The sequence below is a fragment of the Natrix helvetica genome (assembly GCF_964273705.1).
Source record: "Natrix helvetica genome assembly, chromosome: 2".
Classification (NCBI taxonomy): Eukaryota; Metazoa; Chordata; class Lepidosauria; order Squamata; family Natricidae; genus Natrix; species Natrix helvetica.
The window spans coordinates 92,328,882-92,341,760 of record NC_138552.1 but is presented as its reverse complement, the minus strand read 5'-3'; the positions used below and the strand labels follow the sequence as shown (position 1 = coordinate 92,341,760).

The window sequence follows — 12,879 nt, the reverse complement described above, 5'->3', positions numbered from 1 at the left end:
TGTATGTAATAGCCTGAAAATCTCTCCCAGGATAACATCCAATTGTAACTCCATTTTGTTTTTTGAACAATCTCATGTTGAAAGCAGTATTCACCCAAGGCTACCCAATATACTTTAGAACTGTGCTGAGAAATTTATATCATTCAATCTTGGCTAAAAGCCAATACCTTGTTTGGTACCTTAATTTTAGAATTTCTTTATATTTCTATAGCTAAGAAAGCAAAAGATCCTTAATATATACGGCTCTTATTTATACTTTGTACTTAATCATCATATTGTACTTACCATGGTAAGTACAATGGTACCTCGGTACATGTTAATTGGTTTCAGAAGGTGCGTCAAGTACTAAAACGCACAAATCCCAAACGAAAAATGTGACTTACTACCTGACCCTTTGTTTTGGCTGGGAAGAACTTTCTGTGTGTCTCTTTTCCCTGTCAGTGACCTTCCCAGCATGGCCAGCTTCCTATCCACCCTCTGTGGCCATCCCCTGCTTCCTTTTGCAGTGACCTTCCCGGGATGGCTGACTTCGTGTCTGTTCTCTGCAGCCATCCCCCTATCCCCCTCTTCCTGTCACAGCATGTTGCATACTAAACAAATGCCAAGTACTGGGACAACGTTTTCGAAATACGTTGAGTACCAAATTCAACGAATTTTGAAGCAGTTGAATATTGAAGTACCACTATAATGATTTGAGTATATATGTTACTGTGAAAGTCCGAAATCTGGTGAATGTCGACATTCACCGGTGAATGTCGACATTCACATAGTCGCTTGGTGTATCCGTGAAAGACCGAAATTGGTGAATGTCGACATTCACCGGTGAATGTCGACATTCACATAGTCGCTTGGTGTATGTCCGAAAATACCCTTATCCTCTCGACACCCTTACCCTAATCCCCTTACCCTAATACCTCGGCTCCTCGCTTCCTTTGAAGCGTCTTCTATTCGCGGACTTTTTTTAAAAAAAAACTGCGATCCTGCGCGGTTAGAACGAAAAGCAAAAGTAAAGCGTTACGCTGACTCGTTATATATATGTCACCGTGAAAGACCGAAATTGGTATGTGTCGACATTCACCGGTGAATGTCGACATTCACCAACATTCACGGGTGAATGTCGACATTCACCAATTTCGGTCTTTCACGGTGACATATATACAGATAGAGTAGACCGGGGGTGTCAAACTAGCAGCCTGTGGGCCAGATGTCTTACGTTCAGGTCAGGCCCACCCCAGCTCCATGAATGGGAAAAACGTGGCAAAACATCACATGAAGACAAGGTGACGTGGCGAGTTTGACACCTGTGTAGTAGACTGTATGAGCGGAACTTTATGAAGTCTGCAGCAGGCATTAATTAAGTTCCCTGTGAGAAATTGGAAGGTATTTCTGATTCTTCTCAGTGGGAGGCATCTTTTGATGTCTAAAAAGCTTTCAGAACTTATTTCCACAGCATTGCTTCCTTTTTGGTTTTCAGATGCCCACAGAAGTTGAAAAGTGTCAAGACCGGGTAGAGTGTTTCAATGCTGACCTGAAGGCTGACATGGACAGATGGCAGAACAACAAGCGGCAAGATTTTAGGCAGCTGCTGATGGGAATGGCAGATAAAAACATCCAATATTACGAGAAGGTAATACTGTGAATTTGCCACTAAATGCAGGAAAGCAATTGAATGTAATTTACTGATTAACTTGCTTATGCCAGTGCATAAAGCTGATGCAATAAGATTTAGAATTGCTCTCTCTCTCTTCCTGTTAAAGCTTTATTAGTTTTATATTTCCACTGATGAGGCCGAATCCTGTCCGCAGAGGTAGAGCAGGGAATGACTCTTGTAGTTTGCCAGTAAGTGACGGCCATAGCATAGGTTAACCTTGCATATCATGGGCTAGATTGGTTGCAAATTCTGGGAAATGTCCTTCCAACACATTTGGAAGTCATCAGGTTATAGAGGACTGACTGCCAAAGGCTATTTGCAAGGCCACCATTAATTCTGTTCTGGGTAGTACCTTGCAGAAGTCACATGTTAACACTGATCAAAAAGATACTTGTGTATGTTAAAATGATTGAGATCTGCCAAACAGTATTGGCATTGCGGGGCCGCCCAATCAATTCCCCCCACCCCACCCCTGCACCCCATTTTCATAAAATTTAAATTTTAATCCCTAGTTTCCTTGAAGAATTTGACATATTTTTGCATGCTTTTGCAAAACTTCTGTAAAAGTTTATCCTTTTAAAAATGTCAGAGATGATTTAGGAATCGAGCAGTTGGAATAGACATTGTTGGACCTAAATAAACCCCAGTGCTATTAAGTAGGATCTTAAAAGTATCAAAACTTTCAGAGCAATAGTGCTACTACCAAATAACCCAGATACTATTGGAAATGCAAACAGGTTCATTAGTGTACAGTTGAATGAGTTGTAAATTGTGTGAAACCATATGTGGGTAAGTAATTTTTTACACTGTAAATAAGACTAATAGATATTTTTAACTTGTCAGGACTTCTTTCCACATGGGCTTTTTTCCATATACTTTTTTGGCTCTCCTTAATATCATCTTATATTGATTTATTACAAAACAAATAAATATTGTATATTTCCTATGCTCCTTCCCACAGTGTCTCTTCCACATAACTCCTTTGTTCCTGTTCGCCTTCATGTTTGTTCACTCTGGCCATGCTCCACCTACCATGGGGCTAAAAAGTTTTATGAATCTTTTTGAATTTTCAATTTCAATTCACAAGTATCACCCAAAATATGATCTGCCCTACCCACAAGTCCTAAAACTATATAAAGAAAACCCATTTAAACAAATGAACTTGTTCTATGATTTGTTGAGGAAAATGATCTAAAGCTACAGATGTCTGTGTGGCAAAAGTACCTGAACCTTTGATAGGTGGGAAATCTTGAAAATATAAGCTCCAATGCAACTGGAAGGTGCTAGCTTTGGAAAGGATGTGAGATATCCCACCTAAAGGAAGACAATCTTCAAGGTTGTTATTTAGGCCTGCTTCAGTTTTAAATGACATTATTATAAGACCATTCTTATGACTACTTGATTTAAAATGGCATTGTTAATTGTATCTGTTTCTTTGGTTCAAATAGTGCCTTACAGCGTGGGAGTCTATTATACCACTGTTGCAAGAAAAGACTGAGACCAAATAAACAGTAGCTTTTTTTCTGAATTTCTTCCCTGCACCATGGACATTCACCAAATGCCCAGAATCACTACCACTAATTATATTGAAGATTTACTATACACCTTGATGTAGGATTTTTTTTCTCTCCCGGAGGAACACCAAGTGTGCTAATTCTGAACTGTACATTTTTTGCCACTTTTTAACCAAACCACCTTGGACATTCTTACTTTGGATGATGGAAGTTAAAACAAGAGCACTTTTTTCTCTTGGACCACTTTATATTAAATGAAATTGATGAATGGAACACTAAAATCGTAATAATAATAAAGACTCTTAAATGCAAGGTGCCAACTTGCCCTTCCTTTTTGTTATTGGTCAGGATAAGGTATGTTGATTGTAAAACAAGCATCTTCAAGCCATCCGGATTTTGCTTCCCTTCGCATCTAGAAAGGGAATATGATTGATGTAAGATACCTGTTGGATTCTGTAGCATCTCTTTAATGTGAGCTTTTTGTGCAGAATGGGAAATATTTAATTTAATGTAGAAACAAGAGTTGCTATGGTCTCCATATAATATATTGGAAATGTACAGAATATTTGTAAAATAATGTTTCTAATCTAACCTATGGATATGGTGCATACTCTGACTTCAACTTTGGAATGGTAGAGGAAAGAAACTTATGATTCCCAAAGTTTGTATCCAGTATTGTTTACGGTTTTTTTCCTTTAAAAAAGAATGGAAAGCCAGGTAATTTCTTGATTTCTCAAAATGTTTGGTTTGTGTGTGTGATAAGCTACTCTCTATGTCATGTCTTAGCTCATGCCAAACTTCTCATTGTCACCTAACCTTTTTTTTTTTTACTGTGGGAATCTTCTTCAAGATAAATTAGTATGAAGTATTTAAGCAAGCAAATAGTTAACTATATCTGTAGGTGGTTTTTTTACTGAAATAATTCTGAATTCTGAAATAAATTCTTGACACATTTAAGGAATCTGGAGGGAAAGTACCACTTTTCCCTACTAAATGGATCAGCTCAGCATTTCAAGCACTTATGATTCTGCCTTTGTTCTTGTGTTTCTTTTTAGTTCAATAGGTATTTATTTTGCGGAATTCTGAATTCATTGTATCCTTGAAAGGGAGTTGTACAACCAAAATGGAGCCTTGATCTAAAGTTTCTTGATTTATATTTTTAAGAATTCCTTGGATTTTTTTTTTATACGATAGCCATAAAAAACCCAGAAGTGTAAGATTTGAGAGTAGTGATTTGTTCAATAGCAAAAAAACATTGAATTAAATCTGAATTTATTTCTGTATGACATTTTGTGAACTAGAGCCAACATCATTAGATGTATGAGATAACGTGGACTATAAGCTCTGAAAACTTTCTGCCTTCCTCAGTGTATTGTCTTCCAGACCGGTTAGGCTACAATTCCCGTCCTCAAGCAATTTTGGCTGCCATGCTTGGGCTGATAAAAGTTAAAAGATCTGCATAGTATGACATCCATCATGTTAATGAAAAGTAGCTTAAATAATGCTTTAAAAAACTTTGAAATACTTGATGGTTGGCTGCTCAACAGACTTACATAGTTTTGTCAGCGTTGCTCTATAACAGCTATAACACTGTTTAACTAGCAATTTGCTATTTTTATTATTACCTACGATCATCGAGTGTTCAAACTATTAGAATGCCAGCACGTAAAATGCACAAAAAGCATTGTTAAAAGCTTCAGTTACATTTTTCTCAGTTTCAATAGTTTGGACACCAGTACCCTAAATCTCTTATTAACTTGAAGGAAAATTGAAAATCTGTGTTAGGATAATTTCTGGAAATGAACTTCTGAAATCATGGCCCCCATAGCGATCCTCAGTTTTTAGAACCTGTGACGCTTGAGTCTAAATTAATTAAAATCAATAACTTAAAATAAGTTATTAAAATAAGGTGTATTTTTATATATCAATTCAGGCGCATTTCTGGTAGTGGATCTCACATGTGATACTTGCTTAGGGGAAGAATTTTCACTTGCTCTAAGTTTAGATGATTAGATATACATAAATATATGATCAAACAGTAACCACAAAAAGTGTGGGAAACAATAGTTTGTAGTTCAGATAATAGATGTTGCCACAAACGCCTTGCTTGTTTGTTTTAAAAAAAGGCAAAAAAGAAAAAGAATTGTCTGTTCCAACACCCATAAAAGCACCATAGAGAAGAGGTGCAGTTGTTCCTATATGTATCTGAATAGTATAATTTAATTGTATTAGAAAACTCTCTCCCATTCATTTTCAGAGCTGGGAAAAAGTCATTCTTCTCCCTGCAGTGTTTTCTTTTTCTTAATTCTTATTAGTGTTAGAATTTAGCAGCTTCTCTTATTCCAACTGTTCGTATTTCTAAATTCCCTAAGCAGACTTATTACTTCATTCTGCTCTAATAAGAATTGATAAGCTATATTTTTTTCTGCTCTGATCTGCTCATTCTTTTGGTTGAATACAGTAGAAGCCAACTTGGGGACTAAATGGACCAAACAAAAATAAGGCAAATATTCCTGCTTATTCCACTTTGCCCCAGCCCATTACTCATAGATGTATCACAATTGCCAGCCCTGTATTTATTATCTTAATAAACCAAACTGAATCCTGTTGTCAATGTTTGACCACTGGGGGGAGAAGTAGCACACATTTTTCAGTAGCTATAATTTTTTTTCAATTTATAGCCAAAAGTTTTTATTTTAAATGTTAACTCACACAATTATAAGTGTTTGTTATAATTGTTAATTATAACTGCTTGGCTTGAGAAATGGCCTTTTTCTTCGGAGATCTTGTTTTTTCTAACCCAGGCTACGGCTGCTTCTGTGTTTCCTACGTGCATGGTTGTAGATCAAGCTGATATTTTTTTGAAAGAAATACTAGCTAATTAAAACTTGGCAGTAGATTTGTTACTACTGGGGGATTACTACCTTACCCCATAACAGATGATGGAACATATTTATTGCTGTGGTGTTAAGCAAGCCTTCTGTTTTTGTGCCAGCTTGCTAACTCTATAATAATTTAGAGAAATGACCAATATATTACTAAGAAAAAAACAAATGTGAATTACTTTCTAAAAAGATAATGATAGTAATGTCATACAAAGTTGTTCTTGTAAACTATGTAATTCTTTATGTCTGCATAACTCCGATGGCCTGTTTGTTTTTTAAAAAAACTGCATGTAACACCTGAGGCTGGCTTGCACTGGGACAGATCTGCATACCTGGTTATTAAACAAGGCTCTATCTCAGTAGACAATCTCTCCAACACATTCCAGAGTTGCTATCACCTGGCTTCCATAACCAGCACATGAGGACTTTTGAAATAAATCCTTGTCTATTTAACCAGTGCCAGATTTAGACTTGGTGAGCTATATAGAACAGAGCCCTTTGCTAAAACATTACACCTGAATCTGAATATCTCACAAAAGTGTGTACCAAAATAAGACTTTGGATTATCAAACAAAAACAATTGTATACAAACACAAACACAATTTTTTGTGTATTCAAAATATGTATGTATAATTTTCAGCGAGGTATTTAAAGTGAAAAATGCGAATCATTTTCAAATGGTTTTATTGATTACATATTAATCATTTGGCTGGCTTGATCTCATAGATGACAATATAATATGCCTTGGAAATAATACTTAAATGTAATTTTTAAAATAATGTTAAGGCATATTTCATACACACAATGCTGACAAAATAATCAAGATCATTTTTAGTAAGTAATAATACACATATTTGCAAAATCAGAAAACTGACATCAGATACAATTTAAAACATTTTCTTTATTGATTTCTCAAAAGCAAAATAATTCTGGAATTTTATGAGGCCCTAAACTGCAGCTTGTTTAGCTTTTGCATATATCTAGCCCTGTGTTTAATTAAACACAGATATAATTTCCAACATTGTGAAAAGAAATGACCCTTTAAGATTTGATTTCTTTGGGGCTTATGTAAAATGTAGCAAGAAGTTTGATATGTGCTTTTGATTCATGGGACTTTAATGCTAGGTTTCTCTTCACTCATGTTCCCCAAATTGTTAATATGCTTATATTTTGCTATTGTCAAAGAGTTGATTTGACAAACCTCTTATTCAGGGGTGATTTCTTTTCACAAAATAAAAATCTTTCAAAAGACGGTATATAAATAGCACTTTGCCCAATATTGGAGCAAACGAAACAGGAGTGATTTTTCTCTCTGAATCTTATGCTAAAACGTATGGACATAGGTATGGACATTTTTCTTTGCATTTTACAATCAACATTAATAATAGAGGTCATCTCTACCTGGTTTGAAGTCTGGAAAGCAATCTTACTTTAACTATTTAGCATTTACAGATGTTCTATTGTGTTGGCTTCTCAACTCCCAATGCTTATTCCAAAGATGACTGACAGGTCAATTGAAATCCATCTTTTGGCATTTTCTCATAGGTTTTTTAACGTTCCAAACTTTACATTGGAACTTTAGATTGTAATGTAGTGATGCATTTCCTGAATTGCACTACAAATGGTGTTTCCTGTTGTATACCTGATAACAGTGTGCATCTTAAAAAGGGAAAAAGAAGCCCCTTTGAGTGTGAGCATGTTCCTTTGCCACCCAATGCTTAAGTTGATTACAGCTTTTAACAGTAATATTAAATGATTTGCTTAAGACCATTGCTAGAAATTGAATTGCCCATGTGGACCACAAAAACTGGGGCCAGGTTGAATTTTTTCCCAGGAGCTTTAGGAAAGCTATGGCTTTGTGGGGCATCATTATTAAATAAAAAAAGAAAAGAATGTTAGGAAGTTGCCTTAAATCAGATTCTTCAGCCCATTCAGCTTTTTTAAAAATAAATATTTCACAAACCATTGAGAAATATTTGATATTTTCAGTTGGCAAACCATGCAGTTTACCTCTCAGCTGTTTGTTTTTGAAGGTGGGTCCTGGCTGCCTGCCTATTTTCTGTACCTCTAGATTTTAAAGCTCCCTCGGCCATCAACATCTAGCAAGAGGCACACATGGCCACCAACAGCCATTTTTCCCCCTCAAGTTGATGCCAGGCAATTTCTCTCTGAACTTGGCATGAACCGATTTAAACAGAAATACAACTCCACCCTGGGAGTTACCATAAATGCTTTGCTGAAAGAGGCTATTCATCTTCTGAAGCTGCTTTAGACATTTCCTATTTTGTCTCTGAAAGAATCTGATATAGTAATAACGGGAGAAGAAAGGCTGCAAAAGCCGAGGTTAATTCCTCCTATATCCTTGTGGGCAGATGCCAAATCCAACTTCTGCAGTGATGCTTAGCAACAAAGCAGAAGCAATAAAACTTGTACAATGCTTGCACAGCAAAGATACGTGTGACGTTCGGAGGGCATGATAGTATGACAAGGTTAGATATAGATGTGTTCCATTGTGCTACCTGGCTTCTCCCCACTATATCTTTACTGGATTGTTTAATATCATCCCTTGCTAGCCAGAAACAAGAACAGGAACAAAACACCTTAAATAAGTGTATTCAAACTTATTTAAATAAGTTACGTTGTATGCTGTGGTCAAGCAAGCTAACCGAATGTGAAACAATGCCAAAGATCTAATTCCGCGATGACGAACCTATGGCTCTCCGAGGGCATGCGAGCCATCACCCCAGCTACTGCGCATGCACGCGCGTCTCCTGTCGGCCAGATGGTTTTTGGGTGTCTGTCACACATGCACGGGGGGCAGGGTGCACACGGGGGTCGCCTGTGCATTGCATTATGCCAAAAAGGTTTGCCATCACTAATCTAGTTGATTCAATCAGCTATCTTCAATGAATAAATGAGTTGGCATGTCATCTGAACCACATTTATCATAGCGATGTAAAAATTAGTTGTTATTCCTTGGCATGCATTCCATTAAAGATCCTCAGGTACCTGAAACCGAATCTCGCAGATTCTGGAAGATAAAAGCTGTTTGTTATATGCTATGGATTGGGCCTTTTCAACAGTTCCTGTTTAGGAAAACTATTTAGGATAGTTTTCTAAAAGACTATTTAGCCCACGTCAGCTATTTGTTTCCACTTGAACAAAATACGTAAATGGATTTCATTTTGTGATCAGATTTGGGAAATCTAAAGACATGCCTCGGCAAAAAACAACAACTGCCCATGCCATACTTTGCACCAGCACTGAGGTGAGGCTTACCAAATATTTTTTTCCAGTGAATTTTGTCCAGGTGCTAGCATGGTCACTCCATTTTGGGCTTTTTAAGAAATGTATAAATAGTATGTTTAAAAAAAGGATTCTGTGATGTGTTTCTTATGTAGTTAATATTTTGTGGGGAAAAGGGAAGTAAACTAATTTATAAAATGTGGGAGATTCTTTGTGTATCTTCATGAATACAGTTTCTTTTGACAAAAGGACATTCAATAAATGTATTTTTCTCTACCAGTAACCTGGTGTTTCAGTGTATGATGTTGGACTAGATCAGGGATCCCCAAACTCTTCAGATCATCAATCCCTTCATGAAGTTTCAGATTATTCATTAATCCAAAACATTTATTATATGGAAATGATTTTATGAATACTAGTACTATGAATAACAACTTTGGATAATCCAGGATAGTCAACATAGTCCCGTTTTGGGAAACCCCGCACTAGATACCATACTTTTTGGAGTATAAGACACACTCCCCCCCCCAAAAAAAAGAGGGTGGAAATGGTGCATCTTATACACCGAATACGGCCATTTTTGGCCTCCTGAAACCCCGCCCAGCACATCCAGGGCACACAGAGGGTTTGGGAGGCCTGCAGAGTGCTCCTGGGGGCTGGAGAGAGCAAAAATGACACTCCTGAGGGGTTTAGGAGGCCAAATACGGGCCTATTTTTCACCCATTTTTCACGAAAACAGGGCGTGCAGAAGGATTGCAGAGTGCTCCAGGGGACTGGAGAGGGCAAAAACCAGACATGCGGAGGCCAAAAACTATTTTTTTTCTTGTTTTTCTCTTCAAAATCTTGATGCGTCTTATACTCCAGTGCATCTTACAGTCCGAAAAAGACGGTAATCCCTGACATTTTGCCTGTTGTTTTCCCCACTTTCTTCGAGATCTCAGGATTCACTCAGAAAGTTCAAGAAACCTTTTAATTCTTGGGGGCGGGAAGTGGAAATTCCTGTGTTAATATTGGCAAGAATACAAAAGCAGCAAGCCAATTGTTACGCGTAGTAGTGTAAACGTTAGCCATTTTCCGAAGGAATTCTAAAGCATGAGCCTTTAGAAGCAACCTAAAACCTATTTCAGAAGAGTCTTTTTAATTGTGGGTGGAAATGCTGGTTTTATAAATCAAAACAAAAAATATCTTCAGTTTTGACAGGCAGCAAATCTATTCTAACGTTTAGTTCAAAGTTCATGTTTAATATGTTGATTAAGCTAAAGGCAATATTTTAAGAGGAATTGTTCTGTCTCCATTGCAGTCTATGACTTTTGCCGCATTTTCCATTCTAAGCAATTCAAAGTACTGTATTATTTACTGCCAAAAAGCTGGAGATTTGTAAACTCCCTCTTTTAAACTTTATTTTAGACATTTTTATTCACTACCATAAATTCTAATTCCAGTTCTAATACAACAACCACCCCAAATAAAGTAGCTGAAAGCTTTCTTGATTTATTTTATTTATTCATTTATTTGGAGTTTTTGCTGTGGTTGATAGCTTTCTAACATTTTTACTTGAGTAAGTTCCTTTGTGTTTATCGTCTGGGAGTATTTAACTATTGAATAGTTACACATTTTAAGAATTTGTAGCGTTTGAACTGGTGGAAAGTTAGCAAAACAGGAACAAAACGTTTTAAAATTAAGCTGTGGAGATCTTTCATTTGATTTCCATTCTCCAATACACAACAATGAAAGCCTACATGCCTGACAGTGCAATCATTGTGAGACAGTCACAATACTATACTCCACTTTGTGTTCATGAATGGACTCTTGTAAGCCCCACTGCAAGCAAAAGGGGATATTCAAGTGCTATTAAACCTGGAATCAACATGAAGGATTCATATCCCAAATACATTTCCCTCATCATCCTCAGATTTCTGCGCAGTAGTACACCTTCTCAACTGAAAATCTTGAAGTGCCATTTTTGCCATTGGTTAAACAATATATGCTTAGCAGAACTTGTATATTAAACTTGGAATCAACACGATCACATATTGACACTTGCCAATTGGGGTTTCTTGACCTCAACTATGGATTAATGACCAATCAGTGTGTCTGCTCTAAATTCCAAATTATTATTTTTTTAGATTTTTATCCCACTTTTTTCATATACAATTCAAGGTAGCAAACATACCAATATTCCTTTCTTTTCCTATTTTCCCCACAATGGCAACTCAGTGAGATTGGTTAGGCTGAAAAAAAAATGACTGGGCCAAAGTCACCCAGCCAGTTTTTCATGCCTAGAACATATCTCCTGAAACAAAGACATACCTTCTGGTTTCTAGGCAAGCATCGACTAGCTCTTGTACATGTCAATAAGAAACAAGCTAACTTTTCCCTCCTTCCTTCGTAGATTGGGCGCAAAAGCTTTAGATAAGGCAAGGACTGATCTTATATCCCCAGGTTTAGGAGCACCAACTTTAGGTACACTCTTTTTTAAAAATTACATTTTCTTTTTGCAGAATGAATGCAAACTCTTAGATACGCCAGAGGGGAAAAAAGACGCAAGCCAACTACTGTGTTTTGAGGAGCTTTTAATAACAAATGTTCTTCCCTTTAAAAAAAATTGCAAATCTTAAAATTACAAAATAACTTAGATTGGCAAATAATGACCCTCCCTACGTTGATAGGTTTGAACTTAAATCATGCCTATTTGTAGTGTTAAGGTCCATAGGAGACCAAGTCAGGCAGAGAACATGGCTACTAACTCACTTTAATAGACAACTCCAACATGATATGTCTCCCTCCATGCTTTTGGGGGATCGGTTATGGGTGGGGAATCAGATTATATACATGGCAATATTTGCAGATTTCTTAACTTGCACATACAAGTTATGAACAAGTGGGAACACAATACAGACTTAGTCATTACACCTTACGCAAGGAGTGATTAGGTTCATCTAGAAGACCTGAAAAGAAGTGACGTCTTGGACAGAGGAGGCAAAGCTAAAGCCTCAAGCTTGCCTTGACTGAATTGATTGGCATGTTTTTGAAGATGCCTCTGCAGACTTGGATGAACTCACAGATACTGTATCATCTTATGCCAGCTTTTGTGAAGACCTATGTGTGCCAACCAGAAACCTGCAAATATACAATAACAACAAACCTTGGCTCACAGCTAATCTTAAGCAGCAGCGTCGTACCAAGACGAAACCTACAGAAAAGGCGATAGAATGCTGTACAATTAGGCGAGAAACGTATTAACAAGGGAGATCAGAGCAGCAAAAAGAAGCTACTCTGAAAAGCTGAGGAATCAGTTCTCAACAACTAAACCAGCAAACATGTGGAAAAAGCTTAAAAATATCACCGGTTACAGCAAACCTCCTTCCCATGCTGAAGGAAATCGACAACTGGCAAGTGACTTGAATGTGTTTTACTATAGGTTTGAGAGAAAAGTACTGCCACCCATCTCCAAATCCCCATCTTATACATACCTACAACAGCCAAGCCTCTACAACTGACCCCATCCCATTAGGCCAACCACCTCTGGGGATTACAGAAAATGAGGTGCAAGGTCTATTTCACAGACAAAAGCCAGGAAAAG

At 37.1% G+C, this 12,879-nt stretch overlaps 1 protein-coding gene across 1 annotated transcript in view; it reads left to right on the top strand.

Moving 5' to 3' along the window:
* SNX30 (sorting nexin family member 30) overlaps positions 1–9,579 on the top strand; it is a 32,511-nt gene extending 22,932 nt beyond the window's left edge. Inside the window, exons 8-9 of the mRNA XM_081941324.1 lie at positions 1,475–1,627; positions 3,100–9,579. Of these exons, the coding sequence (XP_081797450.1) occupies positions 1,475–1,627; positions 3,100–3,159 (213 nt within the window). The 3' untranslated portion in view covers positions 3,160–9,579. The remainder of the gene's footprint in view (positions 1–1,474; positions 1,628–3,099) is intronic.
* Positions 9,580–12,879: the final 3,300 nt, after the last annotated feature.